The sequence below is a fragment of the Cyprinus carpio genome, chromosome A10 (assembly GCF_018340385.1).
Source record: "Cyprinus carpio isolate SPL01 chromosome A10, ASM1834038v1, whole genome shotgun sequence".
In the NCBI taxonomy this organism is placed as follows: domain Eukaryota; kingdom Metazoa; phylum Chordata; class Actinopteri; order Cypriniformes; family Cyprinidae; genus Cyprinus; species Cyprinus carpio.
In genome coordinates, this window is record NC_056581.1 from 19,788,510 (window position 1) to 19,813,847 (window position 25,338).

The 25,338-nt window shown below is 39.7% G+C and overlaps 1 protein-coding gene across 1 annotated transcript in view; it reads right to left on the minus strand.

Moving 5' to 3' along the window:
* Positions 1–18,024: 18,024 nt before the first annotated feature.
* Positions 18,025–25,338, minus strand: part of LOC109101355 (BRCA2-interacting transcriptional repressor EMSY-like) — a 16,829-nt gene continuing 9,515 nt past the window's right edge. The window contains exons 11-21 of the mRNA XM_042765724.1: positions 24,844–24,993; positions 24,410–24,583; positions 24,201–24,337; positions 23,949–24,119; positions 22,448–22,622; positions 22,094–22,258; positions 21,857–22,012; positions 21,345–21,475; positions 20,068–20,469; positions 19,432–19,761; positions 18,025–18,210 (exon numbers count right to left, since the gene is read on the minus strand). Coding sequence (XP_042621658.1) covers positions 18,025–18,210; positions 19,432–19,761; positions 20,068–20,469; positions 21,345–21,475; positions 21,857–22,012; positions 22,094–22,258; positions 22,448–22,622; positions 23,949–24,119; positions 24,201–24,337; positions 24,410–24,583; positions 24,844–24,993 — 2,177 coding nt within the window. The remainder of the gene's footprint in view (positions 18,211–19,431; positions 19,762–20,067; positions 20,470–21,344; positions 21,476–21,856; positions 22,013–22,093; positions 22,259–22,447; positions 22,623–23,948; positions 24,120–24,200; positions 24,338–24,409; positions 24,584–24,843; positions 24,994–25,338) is intronic.

A 25,338-nucleotide genomic window follows, 5' to 3' on the forward strand; every position in this document is an offset into this window, starting at 1 on the left:
GCTCAAGTGCTTTGTTTTCAGAAAGAACAGGAATCATAGAGGACACCAGGTTCATTCCTGCCTGCTTCTTGGGGAAATCTTATTAAAGCCTGAAAATATACAACCAGTATCCATTGGATTTTGAATAAAATGTAGCGTATCGTTCACTGACAGCCATATAAACATTACTTGTATACACTCGTATATCTAGATAGTCATCCGGCTGATGATTCTGAAGTTTCAGTAAAACAGTAAAATACATAGAATATGCATCAACGGATTATTTACGCACATGACTGTAACGGCAAGAGAAAGCAAAGCAGATAACTAACAAAACAGTCACTACAGGAATGGTTCCCTTCTCAGCCATGTTTAAACTTTTCCGGTTGAAAATATGACTTGAGAAGCCGTTCATGTCCAATTTCTGACAAGGAAGCTCCTATTTGTGATGATTCAGATGAAAGCAGCATGAGTGACATTACAACTTCTAACCCAGTGAGCAACCTCAACAGACAGCACTACACACATGCTGCCTTCTAAGACTCCTTACTTTGCCAGAGTGAAAGGAAAAGTCCATCTGAGATGATACAGAAGTCAAGAAATGTTGATTTTGTCTCTGTATGTAGTATCAAACTTGATTTCGAATAAAGACGGTGTATAATAACCAGGAGGTTAGTATGAATGGGAGATTGATGGAGTAAGTCCCGAGCAACAGATGGTTCCAAAAGTAAAAATCCCATTCGTTTTCTCCAGAGAAGTGATTTTTAATGAAAACATATACACCGTTAAAGACGGACCTAATGTGAGCTACGAGGTTGTTGAAGCCATCACACCACATTATTTCAACTTATTTTTGTAAATAATTGTTTAACAGCAGAATTCCTGGTGAAAAACTACATTCCCCATGATTCTGTAGAGAAATCTCCACCAATCAGAGAACTGCGACAAGCAAATTGTGCAAAAAGCACCACCCACTCCGATGAAGCACTGCTATAATATTAAAAATATGGATATTTTGCAATGAATTTAAATATAGTACACACAACCAACATCTTTAAATCACCAGTTTCGTTTTTTTTTTTATTTTTTTTGTTCATGATTTTTGTGAATTTATTCTTTGGATTGTTTTAGTCATTAAGTTCAGAGTTTGTAGTGTGATCGAGTGTGAATGTGTGTGATCGAGTGTGAATGTGTGTGTGTGTGTGTGTGAGAGAGTGTGAATGTGTGTGATCGAGTGTGAATGTGTGTGTTATCCAGACTGTCTGTGTGATTTTTGTGTTATCGAGTGTGAATCTGTGTGTGATCGAGTGTGAATGTGTGTTATCGAGTGTGAATGTGTGTGTTATCGAGTGTGAATGTGTGTGTGTGATCGAGTGTGAATGTGTGTGTGAGCGAGTGTGAACGTGTGTGTGATCGAGTGTGAATGTGTGTGTGATCGAGTGGAGCCAAATGTGTGTGATCGAGTGTGATTGTGTGTGTGTGTGTGTGTGTGACCTTAGCGAGTGTGAATGTGTGTGATCGAGTGTGAACGTATGTGTGATCGCAGGAGTGAAGCCGTGGGTGTGATCGAGTGTGAATGTGTGTGTGATCGAGTGTAAATGTGTGGTGTTATCGAGTGTGATCAATGTTTGTGTGTGTGATCGAGTGCCTCTGCAATGTGTGATCGAGTGTGAATGTGTGTGTGAGCGAGTGTGAATGTGTGTGTGATCGAGTGTAAATGTGTGTGATCGAGTGTGAATGTGTGTGTGTGTGTGTGTGTGAGAGAGTGTGAATGTGTGTGATCGAGTGTGAATGTGTGTGTGAGCAAGTGTGAACGTATGTGTGATCGAGTGTGAATGTGTGTGTGATCGAGTGTGAATGTGTGTGATCGAGTGTGAATGTGTGTGTGATCGAGTGTGAACGTGTGTGTGTGATCGAGTGTGAATGTGTGTGTGATCGAGTGTAAATGTGTGTTATCGAGTGTGAATGTGTGTGTGATCGAGTGTGAATGTGTGATCGAGTGTGAATGTGTGTGTGAGCGAGTGTGAACGTGTGTGTGATCGAGTGTGAATGTGTGTGTGATCGAGTGTGAATGTGTGTGTGATCGAGTGTAAATGTGTGTGAGTCGAGTGTGAATGTGTGATCGAGTGTGAATCTGTGTGTGTGTGAGCGATGGTGTGAACGCTAGCACTAAGTGTGATCGAGTGTGAATGTGTGTGTGATCGAGTGTGAGTGTGTGTGTGTGTGTGTGTGTGTGTGTGTGAGATCGAGAAATTGTGTGTCATTTGGCTGCGTGAGTGTGAATGTGTTTTTCGAGTGTGACATGTGTGGTGTGTGAATCGGGTGTGTAGCGAGAGTGAATGTGTGTGTGATCAAGTGTGAATGTGTGTATGAGCGAGTGTGAATGTGTGTGATTAAGTGTGAATGTGTGTGTGTGTGAGAAAGTGTGAATGTGTGTGTGAGCGAGTGTGAATGTGTGTGTGATTGAGTGTGAATGTGTGTGTGATCGAGTGTGAATGTGAGTGTGATCGACTGCAGTGAATCTTGTGTGTGATCGAGTGTGATTAGATGTGTGTGTGATTTGATTGTGAATGTGTGTGTTTATCAGCGAGAAATTGTGAATGTATTGTATCGAGAGTGAATGGTGTGTGTGTGTGTGTGTGTGTGTGTGTGTGTCTATTTGGGAGTGTGAATGTGTTTGTGTGTGTGGTGACTGTGTGTGGTGTGTGTGCCATTGTGTTGTGAGCGAGGGTTTTGATTTTTTTTTGTGGAGAGTGAATGTGTGTGTGTGTGTGTGTTTGTGTTTGAGAGATTGTGAATGTCTGTGTGAGCGAGTGTGAATGTGTGTGTGATTGAGTGTATATGTGTGTGTGAGCGAGAGTGAATGTTTGTGTGTGATCAAGTGTGAATGTTTGTGGGAGTGTGAACGTGTTTGTGTGTGTGTGTGTGTGTGTGTGTGTGTGTGATTGAGTGTGAATGTGTGTGGGAGCAAGTGTGTGTGTGTGTGTGTGTGTGTGTGTGTGTGTGTGTGTGTGTGTGTGTGTGTGAGAGAGTGTGAATGTGTGTGATCGAGTGTGAATGTGTGTGTTATCGAGTGTGAATCTGTGTGTGATCGAGTGTGAATGTGTGTTATCGAGTGTGAATGTGTGTGTGATCGAGTGTGAATGTGTGTGTGAGCGAGTGTGAACGTATGTGTGATCGAGTGTGAATGTGTGTGTGATCGAGTGTGAATGTGTGTGTGAGCGAGTGTGAATGTGTGTGATCGAGAGTGAATGTGTGTGTGTGTGTGTGTGTGTGTGTGTGTGTGAACGTATGTGTGATCGAGTGTGAATGTGTGTGATCGAGTGTGAACGTATGTGTGATCGAGTGTAAATGTGTGTGATCGAGTGTGAATGTGTGTGTGTGTGTGTGTGTGTGTGTGTGTGTGTGTGTGTGTGTGAGATCGAGTGTGAATGTGTGTGTGATCGAGTGTGAGTGTGTGTGTGTGTGAGATCGAGTGTGAATGTGTGTGTGTGATCGAGTGTGAATGTGGCCGCGTGAGTGTGAATGTGTGTGATCGAGTGTGAATCGAGTGTGAGTGTGATCGAGTGTGAGCGAGAGTGAATGTGTGTGTGTGATCGAGTGTGAATGTGTGTGTGAGCGAGTGTGAGTGTGTGTGTGTGTGATTGAGAGTGAATGTGTGTGTGTGAGAAAGTGTGAATGTGTGTGTGAGCGAGTGTGAATGTGTGTGTGATCGAGTGGGAATGTGTGTGTGAGCGAGTGTGAATGTGTGTGATCGAGAGTGAATGTGTGTGATCGAGTGTGAATGTGTGTGTGAGCGAGTGTGAATGTGTGTATGAGTGAGTGTGAATGTGTGTGATGAGTGAGATGTGTGTGTGAATGTGTGTGTGTGTGAGTGTGTGTGTGTGTGATTGTGAGTGAATGTGTTGTGTGTGTGTGAGTGTGAATGTGTGTGTATGTGTGTGTGTGAGTTAGTGTGTGTGTGATCGAGTGTGAATGTGTTTGTGTGTGTGTGTGTGAATGTGTGTGTGTGATCGAGTGTGAATGTCTGTGAGCCGAGCGAGTGTGAATGTGTGTGTGATTGAGTGTATATGTGTGTGTGCGAGTGTGTGTGTGTGTTTGTGTGTGTGTGTTTGTGTTTGTGTGAGTGTGGGTATGTGTGTGATCGAGTGTGAATGTGTGTGGGAGCAAGTGTGAATGGGTGTGTGTGTGAGCAAGTGTGAATGTGTGTGTGTGTGAGAGAGAGAGAGAGAGAGAGAGAGAGAGTGAATGAATGTGTGTTCAGTGTTTGAGTCACTTTAGCTTCTGTTCTGGTGAGGAAGAAACTTCACCAGCCTGTGAAGAAGGAACACAACAGATCACTGGAGTTCTGAACTGAACTAATGTGGTTTAAACAGAACAGTCACTGTGTGTATGGTGGGTGTGTGAGAGATCCAGACGGCGGATAAACAAATATGAGTGGAATGATTTGTTTAGATCCTGTGAGATCGGCTGTGTCTGATTTGTTTGGTCTGTCTGCGCTCCAGTCTGCTTCCATCTGCTGCTAATTTCACTCGGAATTCCTTTGATTTCACTTCAGCGCTTTGAAGCTCAGAAGAAATTCTGTTAGCAATACTGATGCTATCATGTGCTTGAACTTGTACTTAACCATGTTTCAGGGACAAATTCGTTCTCAAAAGTGGGTTAAACATGACAAAACCTCCCAAAAACTCCTTTTCGGGATGTCATTGTTTGTAAAAATGGCATAAAAATTCACAAATATATATATTTTTTTCCATTGCAAGAAATGAAAAAGATATGTCCTGGAAAACAAAACAAGAATACTGAGGAGGAACATCATTTCTTGCAGTGTTAGTATTAGTTGGTTAGGTTATGGTACACATTCACACACACATGTTGCGTCTGACCAAGATCTGTGTTAAATCTGAGGCCTTCAGAAGGTCTGAATGTGGATTCTGCCGGATCACAAGATTCTCTGCTGCTTTGTCACATTAAAGGAAACACTGTAATCAGATGAGTGGATATCTGAGCCAGATAATTAAAGTAGAATGAAAAGAGCGAGAGTTCAGCGAGTCTTTCATAGTCACCTACAGGCCAACAAACACGCTTCACACAAGCACATCAGAGACGCTCCTCGCGGCGGCTTTTTCCAGGATTTCACTCCTTTGTGCTTCTGCTTCACCCTGCAGCCCTGAAACTGGAATTCTGTAAACATGAACAAAGAGCTGTACTCGGTTTACTGAACACCCATCCACTTATATAAGACTCATCCTGCTGACAGCCGCTTTGTTACTGTTTGTGTTTGTTTTCAGGTGTCAAGTGTTTTTCATGAGAATGGATCGGATTGGATTCAGTCTGATCTATTTCTGCACAAACATATAATCGGTCAAGAACAGTTTGTATGTTTGAAGAGGGGGACTGTGAGGTGTTCATGTGGTTTTGATGGTGAAACAGCACCAAACCTCAGGTGTGTTTCAGAAAGTACCTCGGTTTTTACTGCCATTTGGAGTTCAATTTCATACAGGAACATCCGGGTTCAGGTTTTCAGTCTTTCCCGTTCGCTGATCCCTGGAGAGAGAAACTCCACTCCGAATGTTCCTGGAGAGAGAGAACAGAGCAGGAGAGAAATCAATCACACACACCACATCCACATCAACTCTGAAACTCACACACAAACAGAGTTTAAAAAACACCTAATATTCAGTAATATCATTGATTTGATGGAACTGCCAGAGGAAAGCAAAACCTGAACGTAACTGATTTGAATTTGAATATTTTAAATAACATCTAATATTTATTGATACTTTATGGATGTTTTGCAACATTAACACAGTTATTTTCCTGTTTATCACTTTGAAGCAGCTTTGAAACAATCTATGGAAGCTAATTTCCACCACTAAATAAAAAAAGCAATTCTGAGTTTATATCTCATAATTCTGTTTATATCTAGTTATTCTGAATTTACATCTTGCAATTTTGAGTTTATATCTCAATTCTGAGTTTATTTCTCAATTCTGAGTTTATATTTTTTAATTATATTTTGGAATTTTGGAAATGTGGTGAAAAAACATATAACATTAAACAAGCTTCTATAACATTATGCATTGCATATAATGCTATTAATAAATGTGACTTGAATTGACTGAATGTCAGTTTGTGACACACCGCTTTTCCACTAAAACTAACTGTTATAATGCAAGTTAGTTCATGATGGCTGCTTTATCACCATGCAGTGACGTTTCTTTCCACTGTGTGTGGCCTGCATCAGAACTCATAATTCTCCAGAAGAGTCTGATAGTGAGGGACATTAAAGAGCTCGATTCTCAGTATCAGTCAAAGCTTCTTTCCTCAGACACTGAGTTTTTCAAAAACCACAATGAGGCAAATTCACGTGAATCTGAACATGAGCTTCCTCACCAACGGGCCCTGGAGCTCCAGCGGTGAGTTTACCAGCACAACTGGTGTCAATTAGCAGACTTTCATTTGACTGGAGCGCAGTGACTCTCCTCACATGACGAACGAGCCTCCAGCAGCTCCAGACGACACACACTGTTTGGACAAGTGGTCTTCTTAACCCACTGACCGCCGCTCGCTTTCGGGTGAGTGAAAGTGGAGCGTGTTTACTGTAACTAACTCAGATTCCCTCGCACGTTGTGAAGCGACAACAAAAGCTTTTCTGTAGATCTGCCAGCGGAGATGTTTCTCATGACCTCCTCCAGTCCCTGATGAGTTCATGACGTTCCTGAGACGCTCCTCTAGAGACACACAGAGACAGACGCATGTATGGGGTTAAATTACACATGTGGGAATCACTGATAGCGGCTCCATCTCCTCCCAAACACACACATTCCCATATAAGGCTGTTCATTCAGAGTCATGAGTGGATCTGCTCATCTTCTACACGTCTCATATCTTTGAGAACACACAGTCCCAATGTATTTCCAGCACAGATGAACCCAGAGGATACATGATACTTGACTTTTGTATTTCCTTCTGTTTCTCAATTGAATTTCAATAAAGAAAAAGTGTATTCAGACCTACAGTCTGGTCAACTCTGACAGACGGTCAGGCTAAAAATGACAGAAACAGGTTTAAAGATTCACAGATGCTGTTTTAACAGCTTTCTTATTATCTGAATAAAGAATAAGTTTGCTGTGTTTAATCTCTTGTTCAAGAATCAAAAACAAATGCTTTGTTATAACTGTACTTTATGGTTGCACTGTGAACTAACATTATTTTTTAGTAACTAACATTGACAAAGATCTGTAAAAGCTATAGCTCATTGATACTTATACTTAATATTTTTGTTTATGTTTGAGAGTTTGTTGTTGTTGTTGTTTGTTTTTTTTTTAGGTAGTTAATGATGTTTTTTTCAGGACTGTGACGTCACGCATGTCAGCGTCTTGAACACTAGCGTGCAAGCTAATGGGAGGCACAGGAAGTTCCTGCAGTCAGTAAATTGTAAGCAGACGTGGGGCTTCATGAGTTGGATGTGAGTCACAGCTCTTTGTGAGTAAGGCATGAGTTTAGTCTCACTTTCTGGAGGTCAGACGGGTCACGGATGAACCACTTTCCTCTTTCTGATTTTGACAGCGCTGTGATTTCACGCGGCTGGAATGATGGTCATTCTCATCTCATCTACGGCTCCTTCTGTCTGTCCTTGAGAAAAGAGGAGACGTCTCTCTCTGCATCTCTGATCTCCGTCTGGAAACATCACAGTGTTCATCAGTTCATCAACAGATTTAACATCTTCTATAAAAACATGAATGCTGTTACCATTCTCAACTCACCGATGTGATGCTGGAGCGGCGTGGAGTTATCAGGGTGTTGATAAGTGGTTGCCATGTTTTTTCTATGGTTGCCAAGGTGCTTCTATAATTGTCAGGGTGTTTCTATGATTTTCATGGTGTTGTTATGGTTATTAGAGTGTTGATATGGTTGCCAGGGTGCTTCTATAATTTTCACAGATTTTCACAGGTTTTCACAGTGTTATTATGTGGTTGCCAAGGTGTTGCTATGGTTATCTGGGTTTTTATTAGGTTGTAAGGGTGTTTCTATGGTTACCAGGGTGTTGTTATACAGTTGCCAGGGTTACTTTAGTGATACCAGGGTATTTCTATGGTTTTCTCAGTGTTGATATGGATACCTGGGTGTAGTTGTGTAGTTGCTAGGGTTTTCCTGTTACTTTAGTGATACCAGGGTATTTCTATGGTTTTCTCAGTGTTGATATGGCTGGTTACCAGGCTATAGCTTTATCCGGGTTTGTTATAAGGTTGTAAGGGTGTAGGTTACCAGGGTGTTGCTATGTTTACCAGGGTGTTGCTATGGTTGCCTGGATGTTGTTAAGGTTATGTTTTACCAGGGTTGCTATGGTTGCTCAGTGTTGATATGGATACCTGGGTGTAGTTGTGTAGTTGCTAGGGTTTTCCTATTGTTACCAGGGTGTTTCTATGTGGTTTTCAGATTGTTACTAAGTGTTTGCCATGGTGCTGTCATGGTTACCAGGATGTTGCTATGGCTGCCATGATGTTGTTAAGGTTACCAGGGTGTTGCTATGTTTGACCCAGGGTTGTTTGGCTAGGTTGATGTTATGGTTGTTAAGGATGTTAAGGTTACCAGGGTGTTGCTATGTTTACCAGGGGTTGCTATGGTTGCCAGGGTGTTGTTATGGTTAGCAGAGTGTTGTTATGGTTGCCAGGATGTTGTTAAGGTTACCGGGGTGTTGTTATGGTTAGCAGAGTGTTGTTATGGTTACCAGTGTGTTGTTATGGTTAGCAGAGTGTTGTTATGGTTACCAGTGTGTTGTTATGGTTAGCAGAGTGTTGTTATGGTTGCCAGGATGTTGTTAAGGTTACCGGGGTGTTGTTATGGTTAGCAGGGTGTTGCTATGGCTGCCATGATGTTGTTAAGATTACCAGGGTGTTGCTATGTTTACCAGGGTGTTACTATGGTTGCCAGGATGTTGTTAAGGTTACCAAGGTGTTGTTATGGTTAGCATTGTGTAGTTAGGTTACCAGTACCAGTGTGTTGTTATGGTTAGCAGAGTGTTGTTATGGTTAGCAGAGTGTTGTTATGGTTGCCAGGATGTTGTTATGGTTACCAGGGTGTTGTCATGGTTAGCAGAGATTGCTAGGATGTGTTTTGTGTTGTGTGTTCTGCTGCTGTATGTGTATGTATTGTATACTGCTGTCTACATAAAGAAATGGCAATAAGGACAATAAAGATAAAGAAAGAAAGGATGTTGTTATGGTTGCCAGGGTGTTGCTATGGGGTTGATAATTGCTTGTGATGCTTCTCTTCTGGATGAAAGCGTCTGCTGGATGAATGAACGTGAATCATGTAAACACTGAGACATTCTGTGTGGATGTGTGGAGATCAGATGAGTCTGATGTGAGGAATCACTCGACTGCTTCGATGACTAATTAAACTGTTTTTGGATCTCTGCTGGCTGACGTCAGGATGAAGGCACTTGGTGTTTTGGCAGCGAATGTTTTTGTTCTTCTCAAGTGTCTGTAATGAGAAACAACAGAAACACAAACCATCTGATCTACAAACCATAAACCAACATCTGGAGAAAGACCTTCAGATGATGTCGATGTTCTCATGTTCTTCACACAAACAAACAAATCATAAAGCCGCTCGACACACAGGCAATAAAACACACCATGTAGCTATAAAAAGAAGAAACATGTTCCGACTCACAATTACACACTTCACGAGTCATGATGATCCCACAAACCCACAGACACATTCACAACAGCAGAAACCACACTCATCACAGCTGCTCTGTGTAGAGAGGAATCTCAGCTTCGATCGCTGATGAATAACAGTATACGGAGGTATACATGTGGTCTCAGGGTCACACACATTCTTCCATGTGTGGTTTACGGAGACTCTCCATAGGCGTAATGTTTTTTCTACTGTACAAACTGTACTTTCTATCCCCTTACACCAACCCTACACCTAACCCTGCCCCTCACACAAGACTACAGGCATTTTTAGATTCTCAAAACCCTCCATTCCGTGTGATTTCTAAGCTTGTTTCCTCATGGGGACCAAACAATGTCCCCACCAGGTCAGAATTTACTAGTATTACTGTCCTTGTGGAGACATTTGGTCCGATTAACACTGTGAACACCAGATACACACACACAAACACACACGTACATGGCACATTTCTGAAATCAACAAGATTCCAGACAGAATGGTTGCAGTTGTTTGGCTGCAGACGACACGAGGACGAGCTCTATAAATACACAGCATGTTTGACACAGAAAAGAATCTGCTGATATAAACACCGAACGCTCACTTATCTCCGTTTAGTCTCAACGATTAAAACACTAGTCGTGTCAAGTCACCTTTATTTATATAGCATTCTATACAGTACAGATTGTATCGAAGCAGCTTTATAGAGTCAAACAGGAAAAACGTGTTGATAATGAAAGAGGACAATAGAGAACAGCTAAAGTCAGTTCATTGATGATTCAGTGATGTCATCGTCCAGTTCAGCTCTCTTCAACAGTGTCTGTGCAATCAGTCAAGTGTCCCCAACTAAACATGCCAAAAGAACTGAAAGTCCATCGGTGACAGAAATGGAGAAAAAACCAGGCTCAGTCGGGGGTCCAGTTCTCCTCTGACCAGACCAAACCAGCATGGTGTGGTTTAATTCCAGGCTGCAGCGCAGCTCAGATTGAGCAGAGGACTGCTTCTAGGAAGAACTCTAGCTGCTGTGTTTTGGACTAACTGGAGTTTGTTTACTAAGCGTGCAGAACAACCACCCAATAGAGCATTACAATAATCTAACCTTGAGGTCATGAACGCATGGATTAACATTTCTGCATTTGACACACACTCTATCAGTGTTGAATCAGATTCCTCTGCTGGCTTTGTAGCAGGATTTCTCTTGGTTTGTTCATTAAACACACAGAGGGTGTCACTAAACCAGCGCTCCTCCTCCTCAACCAGGAGCTTTAGAAAACTGACCAAGAACATCCCCAAAGAGTCTAACAGTTATTCAAATGTGAAATGCTTTAAAAAAACACACAGCTGAAGATGTGCAATTTTATTTTTTATTTTTTTTTATAGCCACAGAAGCATCAGAGGAACATATCAGCAGCGCTGGGTAGTTTGTTACTGATTACAGATTACATGATGAAAACTTTTAATTTAACTTATTTTAAACTTTTTTAAAACACCGTACTGACATGAAAAAGCAAAGAGAAAGAAAATATATTCCATCTTTTATATCAACATCAGAAACTGGGCTTGATGTAAGAACCGCAGTGGGTTTGTGAGCTGATAATGAGCTAATAATTAAATCATAAAAATGTGAAATGAAAATAATTTAAGCACTTGAACACTAACAATAGAAGTATTTTATTTGTTGACCTGCATGTCAAAGTGACCATTAACCAATATCAAATATGCAAATGTGTCACATTATTTAAATATTAACTTCCTGAGAGATATTTCATGTAAATATTTCATGCCAGAGGTGTTTGGGAAATCAATTAATTATACAAACAAACATTAATAAACATGAAAACAGCAACCACGTTACACAACCCAAAGTCTTCCAGCACGGAGATATTTTTGTCCAGACTCCCAGAATCAACAGGTCACTGGATGTGATGAAGACATTGTGTTTCACAGTTATGAGTAATTTGTGGAATCTGATTGCATAATCCAGACTACAGCTCGCAGTCTCTGCTAATGATGTGTGTTAGATGAGGGAGACACAAATGAATATTCTAATGTTATATTCAGGCTCATGGAGTCATGACGGTTGAGAAACACTTTAGTGCGCACTAGTTCCTCAAGGGCACTTACTGGTACTTTTTGAAGGGCTTTGCCTCAGTGTTTCTGTGGAATGAGCCACTCGCTCATATCTGACATTCACCGAGCGTCTGAAGCATCCCACATCATTACACACACACACACACACACACACACACACACACACACACACTCAGAATCAGATTGACACTTCCTGTCTCAGATGAACTAAATGAGTCACACGTCTATATTCACTTCATCTTAACAATAACATGAGCTTCTGATGCTGTCTGACTATATTTGTACAGATAATCAAATGTCATGTACCATAATTCCTAATCACCTGATTGGTTCGTCTCATGATGAGGCTGTGAGAGGAACGTCAGTAACACTACAGCGGGGCTGATGAGTGTTTGGGATTTCATTAATTCATTTCATATTAAATAGAGTTCTTTACACTTACAGTCAGAAATCAACATGAGCAGCTATTATATTCCCAACTCACCGCTGTGATGCTGGAGCATCGTGGGGTTAAACTAAACTAAAACTAAATCATTATATTCAAGGAAGATGAAGAAACTTAATGTGATTTATAATATATGGTAATTTTGCAAAGTAACAAATGTGAAAATCTCTGAAAATGTGAATAAAAAAGGTATTGTTTTCCATTACAGATATCTAAATATCCTTAAATCAAGATACATTTACTGGAGGTGCAAAATGAGAGAAGAAATCTTGATTTCTGAGAAACTGATCAAAACGAATATATATATATATATATACAGTACAGACCAAAAGTTTGAAAACATTACTATTTTTAATGTTTTTGAAAGAAGTCTCTTCTGCTCATCAAGCCTGCATTTATTTGATCAAAAATACAGAAAAAACAGTAATAAATAATAGTTTTCTATTTGAATATACTTTAAAAAAAATAATTTATTCCTGTGATGCAAAGCTGAATTTTCAGCATCATTACTCCAGCCTTCAGTGTCACATGTAACATCCAGTCTATCACATGATCATTTAGAAATCATTCTAATATTCTGATTTATTATGAGTGTTGGAAAACAGTTCTGCTGTCTAATATATTTGATCAATAAAAAGGTTAAAAAGAACTGCATTTATTCAAAATAAAAAAACAATTCTAATAATATATATTCTAATAATATATTTTCTTTACTATAACTTTTTATCAATTTAACACATCTTTGCTGAATAAAAGTATTGATTTTATTTAAAAAAAAAGAAAGAAAACAATTACTGACCCCCAAATTACTGACGGCAGTAGTGTATATTTGTTATTACAAAAATATTTATATTTTAAAAACATAGCTTCTTTTTTTTTTTTACTTTTTCATTCATCAAAGTATCCTAAAAAAGTATCACATGTTCTGAAAAAAATATTAAGCAGCAGAACTCTGTTTCCAACTTTGATAAGAATCATCATATTAGAATGATTTCTAAAGGATCATGTGATAATGATCCTAAAAATTCAGCTTTGCATCACAGAAATAAATGATAATTTTAAAGTATAATAAATTTTAAAACAATTATTTTAAGTTGTAATAATATTTCACAATATTACGTTTTTTTCTGTATTTTTGATCAAATAAATGCAGGCTTGATGAGCAGAAGAAACTTATTTCAAAAAAATTAAAAATAGTAATGTTTCCAAACTTTTGGTCGTACTGATATCTATACTGTATATATATATAATATAATCGTATATAACGAATCTTGTTTTTGGTTTGATTTTTCTCAGCCCTCTGGCAGATATTTGTTCTTGTTTTAATCATTAACTCAATTCATTTTGATCAGTTTTACAGAAAGCAAAACTTATGTTATTGTTTCCCAAATAAATGTATCTTGATTTTTAGAATCTTTAGACATTTGCACATTTTTTATTTTTTGAAAAATATTATATTTAACCAGTAAATGGACTGTATTCAGAAAGCGAGTAAAGAATCAAATCACTGGTTAACTCCAGATTAATTAAAATAGACAGGATAGAATAAAATCAATAGAATTGCTTTTCTAGAGGGAAGGGATCTGTGCTGCTCACTGGTTTCTGAGAATCTCTTCCCACTCTTAAATCTCAATTCATTCTGGCATTCAGTGAAGACAGAAAAATACTCCGAATACACAAAACACGTGACTGTCATGTTGAGGACTGATGGGAGAAACTCCAGAGAATGAATGAAGACACACACCTGTCTGTGATCATCATCATCATCATCATCAACATCGCTCGCGGTCACTCCTGTGAAACTGTGTGTGTGTGTGTGTGTGTGTGTGTGTGTGTGTGTGAGAACAGAACCAGATCGAGTGGAGATCATACAGTGCATTATAAGCTGCATTACAATTAATGCATCAAAACTACTTTATAATGCACTGCATATTAAAGGCTTTTAGATGGAAACGTTTTTAATGTTTTGGTTTTAGCCCTGTGTAATCGTTTGTGAAATTTGCTAGGAATTTCTGAGGGGAGAATGTGTGTTTTGTTTTCAGCGGTGCGAGGAAACAAACTCCCAGCTGCTTTCCTTCACTTCGAGCTCAGCTTCACTCGCCACAAATCACACTCACTGCATGTGTGGAGGAATAGAAATATGAGCGTCCAAAGCAAACACGCCGTACGTCTGTGAGAGCGACTCCAGCTGGAGCCTGGGCTCGTAAATTCAGACGTAGACAGGTCTCTGATTGGGGCCACATGGGGCCGACCGGCTCCATTCACACACACACACACAAGCCCCCGCAGGTACACGCCGTACGTCTCCCCCGCAGTCATTCTGATTTAGTGTGATCTGTGTGTTGTTGTGATGTTTGACTTCTGAGTTCCGCTGGAAGATTCTCACCTTTACAACTTCTTTAATTTCGGCCGTTCCCCTTCATTCCCCTGCCAGCTCGTTTGAGGCCCCACACTATAATTAAGAGCAGATGAAGGTCATCTTCCGTTGCAGGGGTTTTCCAGCGTCTGACTGCAGATCAGCTGAAGAGCGAAACTGAAAGTCCTTCGTCTGGTGGATCCCGACGGCTATTTGCATTAAACACATCAAAGTTTTATTTACAGCTCTAAAAACAAAACAAACAAAGACCTCAGCCGGGGAACTTCTGCTGATCTCAGATGATGTCATGATGAAAGACATCAGCAGGAAATACAGCCAGTGTTTTCATAATACCATTAGATACATTACAGTTTATATATATATATATTTAATTAGTCTTTATTTTAAGGTGAATAAAGGTTTAGTAATGTTGTTTGTTTTTGTATTTTTTTATTTGCTTTTTTATTATGTTTTTTAAGTTGTTTTTTTTGTTAATTTTGTTTTTATTTCTTTATTTATGTTTTAGTTATTTTATTACATTAATGAAAATTTGAAATTAAAATTGTAATATTGCTTTGCCAACGAGCCAAAATAAAATCAGGTTTTATTGCATTTTTTCAGTTTATTTTTTCATTAGATAAATTTAAAAGTTATTTTTACTATAATAGTTTACTCACAGCAAACATAAAAACACATTATGACTGATTAAATATCATGATTATTATTATACAGAATATAAAGTAGTTTAATCACTGTAACTTAAGATTTACAAGCATAACTACCATTTTCATTTTCAGTAATTGTTTTTTTTTTTAAAGTCCACACCGTTTTTATTCATTTTAATTTCAGTTTTAATTATAAGTTTTTTAGATTTTATTACAGTTACCACAGGACCACTAACTATAATACCAATGAACTATAATAACCCTGCTCATTGCAAACATAAAAGATACAGTAATAACAACTGAATATCATTATTATTCTACAGAATATACTGATAGTTTAATCACTTCAGTTTAAAACTAGCATGCATTAATATTCCATAATGCTTGCATAATGTTTTATTCTAACAGCTATTATCTGGAAGAAAATGACTCCTCTGCCGTTATCATTACAGCTGTGGTGTGAGTCAGAGTGATTATTAAAGCTCTAGAGTTCTGCTTATGGTTATTGTGTGAATGGACAGTAGTGAAGCTGATGTGGAAGAGAGAATCACAGCCTCGCTCCGCCCGATCAAACACACGCATTACGCAACACGACAATTACTTCTGGGAAAACAAATTAGTTTAATGAGCGGTTACATAAACGCCGCTTTTCTGAGAAAATGAAACGATGTGAGAAGAGATCCAATCCCTTCTGTCCCGACTCAATGAAGGCATCACAACGTTACATTTGTTTCATATGGCCCTCAAAATGTACTTGTAACATGTATTTGTTAAACTTTTAATTAACTGTTGAATTACACATTAATTAAACCGTTAAAAAGGAATCCAGAAAAATTAAAAACAAAACTTGGAAAAAAAATAATTTAAAAATTTAAATAAAAATAAAATGCATTTCATAGGGTCCTAAAAATGTTTTTTTTTTTTTTTTTTTTTTAATTTTGAATGAATTGCTCATCATGATTTCAATTAATTAGACATGCTTTCTGATTATTACAATTTAATTAAACCATTAAAATTGAATCCAGAACAATTTAAACTGAAAACACAGAACTGGGTAAAAATAAAACTGAATTTGAGAAAAAATAAAATATATTTCATATGGCCCTAAAAAAGTATTTTTTTGTCACATTTTTAATTGCTGTTAAAAATTTGAGAAAAAATAAAATATATTTCATATGGCCCTAAAAAAGTATTTTTTTGTCACATTTTTAATTGCTGTGTAAAATTTTAACTAAAAACAGAAAAAAAAAAAAAAGTAAAAATGTATTTTGTAGTGCAATTTTTCTAATAATAATTAGTATTATATTTAAAATAACTTTTAGTAAATTAAAACAGAAAAAAATGAAATTGGGGGATAAAAAACAGAATTTCAATAAAAAAATAATTAAAGTGAAGTGATATGTATTTGATGGCCCTGACAGTATTAGATGAGAACAGAACTGGATCTAACAGAGATTGTCTTCTGTAGAGCTGAAAGTGAAACGACGTGGATGAGATGAAGGAAGCAGACCGATGAAGATTCAAATGAAGGACGCGTCCCAGAGGAGCACGCTCCGATCCATGGGGACAGCAGGAAAGTCCCGCCATCCTCTGGAGCCTCTGCCCACTTCAGAGGAGCGGAATCCACCCAGAAACACACACACACACACACACACACTCAAAACCCCCGTCCCACGCTCACACCCACCGCGCGTTTGTTTCCATCACAAAGAGGAGTGACAGGGAAACTCGGCCCTTATAATGACACTGGTACTTTCCACACACACACACACACGCTCTTATGATCATGCTCAGTGTCAGGTGTGTGTGTGTGAGTGCACCTGCGGACACACCCGCCTCAGCCCCGCCGCGTAACCCGAGAGCCGCTCACCTGTGCAAACACACACACAATCACAGAGCTTTGTAGTAAAGTTTATAGAGTTAAAATGCTGAGCGTTACATCCATCGAGCACAAACGAGACACTGCTTTACATGAGCATCAAACGCTATTTACACCAATCAGAGAGCAGAACAAAGGCGGAGGCGGAGTCACGAAACGTCCTGACGAAGCAGCACTCATCATCATCATCTTCATCTGGAAGCTTCCAGTCCATCAGCTCTATTTATAACTATAAATTAAAGCGACAGTTCACCCAGAAATCATCATTCTGTCATCGTTCACTCACTATCAAGTTGTTTCAGAGCTGTATGAATATTTTCAAGAATGCTGATAAACAAACAGCTGTTGGTGCCCATTGACTTCCATTGTATTTTTTCCCCTACTGTAGAACTCAATGGCTGCCGTCAACTATTTGCTAACTAACATTCTTCAAAATATATATTTAGATTTTTAATCCTGTGGAATATCTCGAATGATTTGTTAAAAACAACAGAAAATATTTTGGTCCCCATTGACTTTCATTGTATTTTTCCCCTACTGTTGAAGTCAATGGCTGCCGTCAAGTGTTTGGTTACTAACATTCTTTTTCTTTTTTTTTTTTTTAACAAAAATAAAATTTTTAGGGCCCAGTAAAATATCTTCTGCTGTTCCACAAACATATTTTTAAATAGTTGCTGGTAGCCATTGACTTCCCTTTTTCTCTAGTATGGAAGTCCGTGGGGACCAAAGGCTGTTTGTTTACCACCATTCTTCATAACATCTTCTGTTGTGTTTTTTTATCTCCATGCATCTTATTCTCTTCAGATGTGTGTATTACTAAAGAGATGGTGTTTTTAATATGATGTAGTAAAGTGAACAGGGTCTGAATGATATTTTTTTCTCAGTGCATGACGTGATGACAGAAGGTCTTTCTCCTCTGAAGTAATCAAATGCCACTCGATTGGTCGCTGGCCGCCGCCCCCTCGTCGTTGCTGCTGTCCACTTCCTGTTCCATGGCGGCCTCCTCGTCCAGACGCTGGCTGGTGTAGTCGCTGATCTCCAGGAAGCCGCTGGGCTCCACCACCACGTTTGATTGGCTGGAGTCGGGCATGATGGAGTACTGCGGGATCACCTGACCACAAACACACATGATTTCAACCACACGGAACATGCAGAATCCAGACAGTTAACAGTATAAATCTTGTGTGAATAAATCAGAAGCAGGTCTGTAGACTGAATCAGATCTGGTTGATTGTGTTGGGGTTTTTAGGTGTGTGTGTGTGTTTGTGTTATTGTGTGAATAAATCAGAAGCAGGTCTGTACACCACCTTCATCTGAGTGTCACTTCAGCAGCATTTACAGTTTTGCTCTACTACACATACTGAAATACAAAGATCCTGAATTAAAGTTTGTTGCTCTACTACACACACTGAAACACAAAGATCTGAACTACAACCCTAGATTGCATTTCTCAATGTAATGTATAAGGTAATGTAATAATAATTCTAATACTATGACTACTAATAAAATAATTAGTAAAACTTTTTTTTTAAAGAAATAATCACACTTTTTCATCATGTTTTAATTTTAACAGTAAACCTGTTCACACTTTTTCATCATGTTTTAATTTTAACAGTAAACCTGTCGTATAGCACTTCGTTTGCCAAAAAATGTAATATTTCAAATTAAAGGATTAAAAATTGTTTCATTTTCGTTTGATTAAACAGTTAATTAAAATAGTATAGTATGAATAAATTTGTTTTTTTAAGAATTAAATTAATTAGACAAGATTTTTGATTTTTAAAATTTAATTAAACCATAAAAATGGAATGCCGAAAACTTAAAACAGGAAAAAACAGAATTTGGTAAAAATAAAACTGAACTTGAGAAACAATTAAAATGTATTATTTCAAAAGGTCCTAAAATGTTATTTTTGTTAAACTTTTAATACATTTTTTTTTAATTGTATGCTTCATGATTTCAATTAGATATGCTTTTTGATTTTTAAAATTTTTATATTTAACCATTAAAATGGAATCCAGAAGAAATTTAATTTAGAAATAAATAAATAACATAATTTGGGAAAACATAAACCAGATTTCACAGGGCTGTACGTAACAGATGTTATGGAGAAGAACCAACAGGGTTTGGGTTTCTTACTATTTCGGCTTGCTTAGCTGGGCCTAAACACACCTGATATTCAGGAATATGATTGATTTGATGACACTGACACTCTTACAGCTAAGCTGAGTTTGTCTCGTATGTGATGGAGTCTGCATCACTGATTGTGTTCTTCTCTTGTGAAGCTGCTTTGAAAGGATCAGTACTGTACGGAGTGAAGCTGGAGGAGCACCTGTATGATGTCCAGGTCTTTGCTCTTGACGCGGCCGAAGGCTCCGTGAGCGAGCGTCTGTTTGGAGCTGCTGATGAGCGGCGAGGCGCTCGGGGTCTTGGTCAGCGGGCCGCAGTCACTGGACGAGTCCACCACCATGGGCTCGATCTCCGCCTCCATCATGGAGATCTTCAGGATGTCGGAGGGCTTCTCTGGGGCTGTCAGGCTGGAGCTGGACTCCGGCTGGAGCTTGACGGACGCCTCGGCGCTGCTGGACACCGGGGGACACTGGTGAGCGCCGAACGTGATCTTGGTGACGGACGCTCCCTGCGTGATGATCGGCTGCTGCAGCTGAGACACACAGAGAGCCGTCACTGACCGCACCATTACTATAACCAGCACCTTCACAACAAAACTGCAGTGCATGCTTTTAATAAACAAAGATATCGTCCACAGGTGTGAATGCTAACATATAGATATGGTTTTACTTATCATTATAATTATCATCCTGGTTAACAATACAATGATAATCACAGTTATCATAACAGTTATCCTTATAGTTACCGTCACAGTTATTGTCATAGTATTAAATAAAACTAAATATGTTTTGTCTGTTCAGATGCATGAAATGTCCCTCAGCAGATGTGCAGGTCTCACCTGGCTGCTGCCGGGCGTCTTGCTGGAGCCCACGGGGTGATGCGCCTGCAGCGGCGGCGGCTGCGACAGCTGCGTGTGTGTGTTGGGCCGGTTGTGTGAGGAGGGCGCCTGCTGCAGTTTGGGCAGCTGCGGTGTGTGTGGAGGGTTCGAGGAGACGAGGGCCGCAGACGCAGACGCAGACGCTCTCTGTACGGAGACTCGGGCTGTCAGTGACTCCGCCCTCTTAGAGGAAGTGGGCGTGTCAGGCGGGCCGGCTGCAGGTTTGGGTGGAGGACTGCGGTGCTGCTGAGACGAGCGGTAGAACAAACCTGTCTGAGGATCCAGAGTGTCTCCCTCTAACTCACCCTCATCCACCACCACCTGCTCCTGCAGCGGCTTCACCTGCGGCACACACACCTCCACCTGCACACACACACACACACACACACACACCTTCAACAATGCTGGAGTGTTTAGAGTCCATCTGACAGCAGAGTTCAGGTGTTTGGTTGATACTGAACAGTGTGAAGTTAAGTAGCACATCTAGTTAAGATGGTAAACAGCTCCCTCTGGTGCTCACACAGTGTCTTTACACATCTGAGTTAAAGCTGCTCTGTGGCTGCTTAAAATTCAGTGTAAAGATGCAATGTAAAGATTTAAAGGTGAATGTATGAGCCTCTTTGGGTCGTCTTAGATGATACACAGCATCAGAGCATTCATTTGGTTATTATAATAATTATTTAGCTATTTAATTTAGTTATTATAATAATAATAATACTAAATATAAAATAACTAAATTTAATTTTGTTATATTTAGTTGTTATAATAATTACAATTATTAAATATTAACAATTATTATTGTTAAATAGCAACAATGCAATTAAAATAATACATATATATATATATATTTTGTTGTTGTTGCTATTTAAAAATAATAATAATAATTTACTATAATAACAATAATGATAATACAATATATTAAAAATAAACATAATAATTTATTTTTTTAAAATTAATGTTATTGTTTTTTATTAAATATTAAAATTATTTTTTATTAATAATTTAAATAATTATTTAATATTAGTATTTCAAGTCTGGTACAAAATTGCCAGTGAATTTTCCAAATTTTTCTCATTAATATTCACATATTTAAAACATTAATCTCGTAACATTATTGTTGCAGTTTTAGATGCATTCCTGTAGCTCACTGCCAAGGTTATGGATCAAGGAAATGCATGTAAAGTAAAAGTAGTGTAAATGTGTTTATGCGTCAGACGCGGGCTCTGTGTGGTTCTGACCTGTTGCGTGGCGTGTCCGGATGCTGCGGATGCGGCGGTGCTGCTCTTGGCTGACGCCGGACAGGACACTGACTGACTCTGGCTGCTGGACGCAGTGACGTCTCCTCCGATCACAGCCTTACACACTTTACCTGAAACAGCAGAGCAACATCACAGTGAAGTCTTTCAAATCTAATTAAAGGGACAGCTGTCCTCCCGTACTCACTCTCCACTTGTTCCAAACCTGTACGAGAACGCTGGTAATAACCAAGCAGTTGACGGTACCCACTGACTTCCACTGTACTTTCTTCCATACTATGGAACTCAATGGGGACCAGCAGCTGTTTGGTTAAACACACAGGTTGAGGGTGAGTAAAGGATGACAGAAGTGTGTCTTTAAGACCTGCATAAATAAAATGAATACTGTATGAATCATGTATCTCAGGCACCAACGTGGACTTCTGGACCCGCAGTGACCATGCAATATGAGCTGTTTGGAGTGTGGTCTGAGCTGAGCGAGGTGTTGATGTTACCGATGGGGATGTACTCGGTGACGGCGTCCGTGTCTCCGGCGCTCTGACCCGACGGCTCCGGGGACTGTCTCCGCTCCGCCGTCACCGGGATCGGCACTGCCATCTGACTCAGGTCGATAGTGTGCTGCCGTGGTTTGGCGTCGCTCTTCTCCTTCACTGTAACATCACACACACACACACACATTCAGCAGGAGCGCGACAGAGGTGCTCAGATACGCGGGTCACACACACACACACCGCTGGTCTGCTGCAGCTCCAGCAGGGCTTTGATGGTGGACGTGGCCGACTGAGACTCTCCGGTCATGTCCTGGTAGATGATGCTGGGACTGGCCTCCACAGACACCTCCTGCTCCGTCCACTCCTGCCCCCTGGAGGTGATGAGGTGCATCACCGGCTGAGCGTCTGAACACAGAGAACCTTCTTAAACACTGAAACAGAGTTCTGACACACAGCCGAGTGAGATGCTGATTGGATGCTGGCATGTGGGCGTGGCTTGAATGCAAATGGACTGTAAGAGGCTACAGTTTCCTGAAATGTTAACCTTCAGAATACACAGAGAAGAATAAAACTCTGAAGCCGTGATCTGCTGACCGTGAGTGCTGTCTGACGCCGCCGGGCTGCTCTCGGTATACGGGCCATCCTGACCGGAGCCGGCGAGGGGTTCTGCGCTGCGGGAGACCTGCTGCAGCGTCTCGCTGACCAGCTGACGGGTCTGTTCACTGACCACCGCCGTCTGAAACGCCATGGGCTTGGGCTTGATGAGGACCTGCGCACAACACCATCATCACTGGTCATTAACGGTCATTACACACTACCAGAGATCTAGAGTAATCACTAGACTGCAATGCTGCTTGTCTGACTAATGATCGATTATAGCGCAGCAGTCAGAGGAAAGATCTTGTGTCATTTGCAATGCTTTATGGGACTGTAGTTTTTTCCATCATTGAAGTCTTCACTCTTCACTCTTGATATGATTATTAATTTTATTGAACGTTCAATACACGTGCATTAAGAGTAAAACAATCATGACAGATGTGTTGATATTACAATACTGCAGTTTCACGACAGCCCTAGTGTTTGTTGTTTTAGTACATTTATTTTGTATACACACATACAGTACAGGTCAGAAGTTTGGAAACATTACTATTTTTAATGTTTTTGAAAGAAGTTTCTTCTGCTCATCAAGCCTGCATTTATTTGATAAAAATACAGAAAAAAAAATTAATATTGTGAAATATTATTACAATTTAAAATAATTGTTTTTAAATTTATCATACTTTAAATTATCATTTATTTCTGTGATGCAAAGCTGAATTTTTAGGATCATTATCACATGATCCTTTAGAAATCATTCTAATATGATGATTCATTATCAAAGTTGCAAACAGTTCTGCTGCTTAATATTTTTTCAGAACATGTGATACTTTTTTAGGATACTTTGATGAATGAAAAGTAAAAAAAAAAAAAAAGAAGCTATGTTTTTAAAATATAAATATTTTGTAATAATATACACTACTGGTCAGTAATTTGGGGTCAGTGATTTTTTTTTCTTTCTTTTTTTTAATAAAATCAATACTTTTATTCAGCAAGGATGTGTTAAATTGATAAAAAGTGATAGTAAAGAAAATATATTATTAGAATTTATATTATTAGAGTTTTTTTTTTATTTTGAATAAATGCAGTTCTTTTTAACCTTTTATTCATCAAATATATTAGACAGCAGAACTGTTTCCAACACTCATAATAAATCAGAATATTAGAATGATTTCTAAATGATCATGTGATAGACTGGATGTTACATGTGACACTGAAGGCTGGAGTAATGATGCTGAAAATTCAGCTTTGCATCACAGGAATAAATTATTTTTTTAAAGTATATTCAAATAGAAATCTATTATTTTAAGTTGTAATAATATTTCACAATATTACTGTTTTTTCTGTATTTTTGATCAAATAAATGCAGGCTTGATGAGCAGAAGAGACTTCTTTCAAAAACATTAAAAATAGTAATGTTTCCAAACTTCTGACCTGTACTGTATATTTAATATTATTTTTTTTTGTTGTATTTTTGTGTGTTGTGTATGTGTTTTACCTGTGTTTTGCCCTGCTGTCCGTACACGATCTTGGTGGGGATGATTTTGGTGGACGGCTGGACGCCCGCACCGAGGCTCTTGGGCTGCGCTACGATCATTTTGGTGATGGGCCGCGACGCGGTGATGATGGCAGGCTTGGCTCCGGGCACGGCCTGCAGGGTCTTCTCTCCCTGACACACACACACACACACACACACGTCATGAATCACGCACGCATCAGCACGGAGCGCACCAGCGTCACGTGACCTCACCCCGGCGTTCAGCAGCGTGGTCACCACGTTCTTCCCTGGCAGACCCTGGATGGTCGTCCCTTTGCCGGTGGTCTTCTGCACCACGATGACGTTGGGTTTGGAGGTCATGGGGATGGTGGTGATCTTGGTGCTGGTTCCTGTGAAGGCGGAGCGTCAGAATGAGAGACGGGACTCGCTGCAGCCAGCGGCGCTGCTGCTCCAGCTCTTACCCGACACCATGTTGGTGGTGAGGATCTTCCCCCCCAGCGTGGCCAGAGACTTGGGCACGACGGTGATGATGCTGCCGCTGGTGGTCTTGACGTACGTGGCTCCGGCGGGAGACGTGGCCACTCGCGCACCGATCGCTGGACTGACGGAGGGACGCGTGTACGACGCCTGAGAGCCTGAGAGAAAATGTGGATTCAGTATTTTACAATAAAACAGCACAAAGACACTCACACAATCCATTCAAAATCTGCACAATATTTGCATTCTAGATCCGTTTGGACCAAAATAATTGTTATTTTATAAAACATATTTTTCAGCTAAAGCCACATTGTATCTGATCAGCAACTTCTCATTATTATTTTAATGTTACATATCATTACCATGCTTCACTGCATTTAACAATTAAAAGCATGTGCTGTGACACACGTCTGTGCACCTGTGGGAGTGGACACTAGTTTGGTGGTCATGATGGCGCCGTTGCTGCTGACCACCATGATGGGGGCGGAGCTACTGCTGGGCAGCGCGGCGCTGGAGGGTTTGGGTAAGATCTTACTGGGCTGCATCTGCTGCGTGATGATCTTCACTCCTGCACACACACACACACACGCACGCACGCACACACACACACACACACACACACACGCACGCACACACACACACACACACACACGCACGCACACACACACACACAGGGCTATTCACCTTCATTTTTATTTACTTTCATTAAAAAAACTGAAATAAAATAAATTACACAAAAAAGTCAAGGCAAAACTTCTCATTGTCCTTTAGATTAAGTTCTAAAATAACAAACTAAAACTTACACATGTGACATGCTAGTAACTTGCTAATCAAGCTAGCGACATGCTAGTAACTTGATAATCAAGCTAGCGACATGCTAGTAACTTGTTAATCAAGCTAGCGACATGCTAGT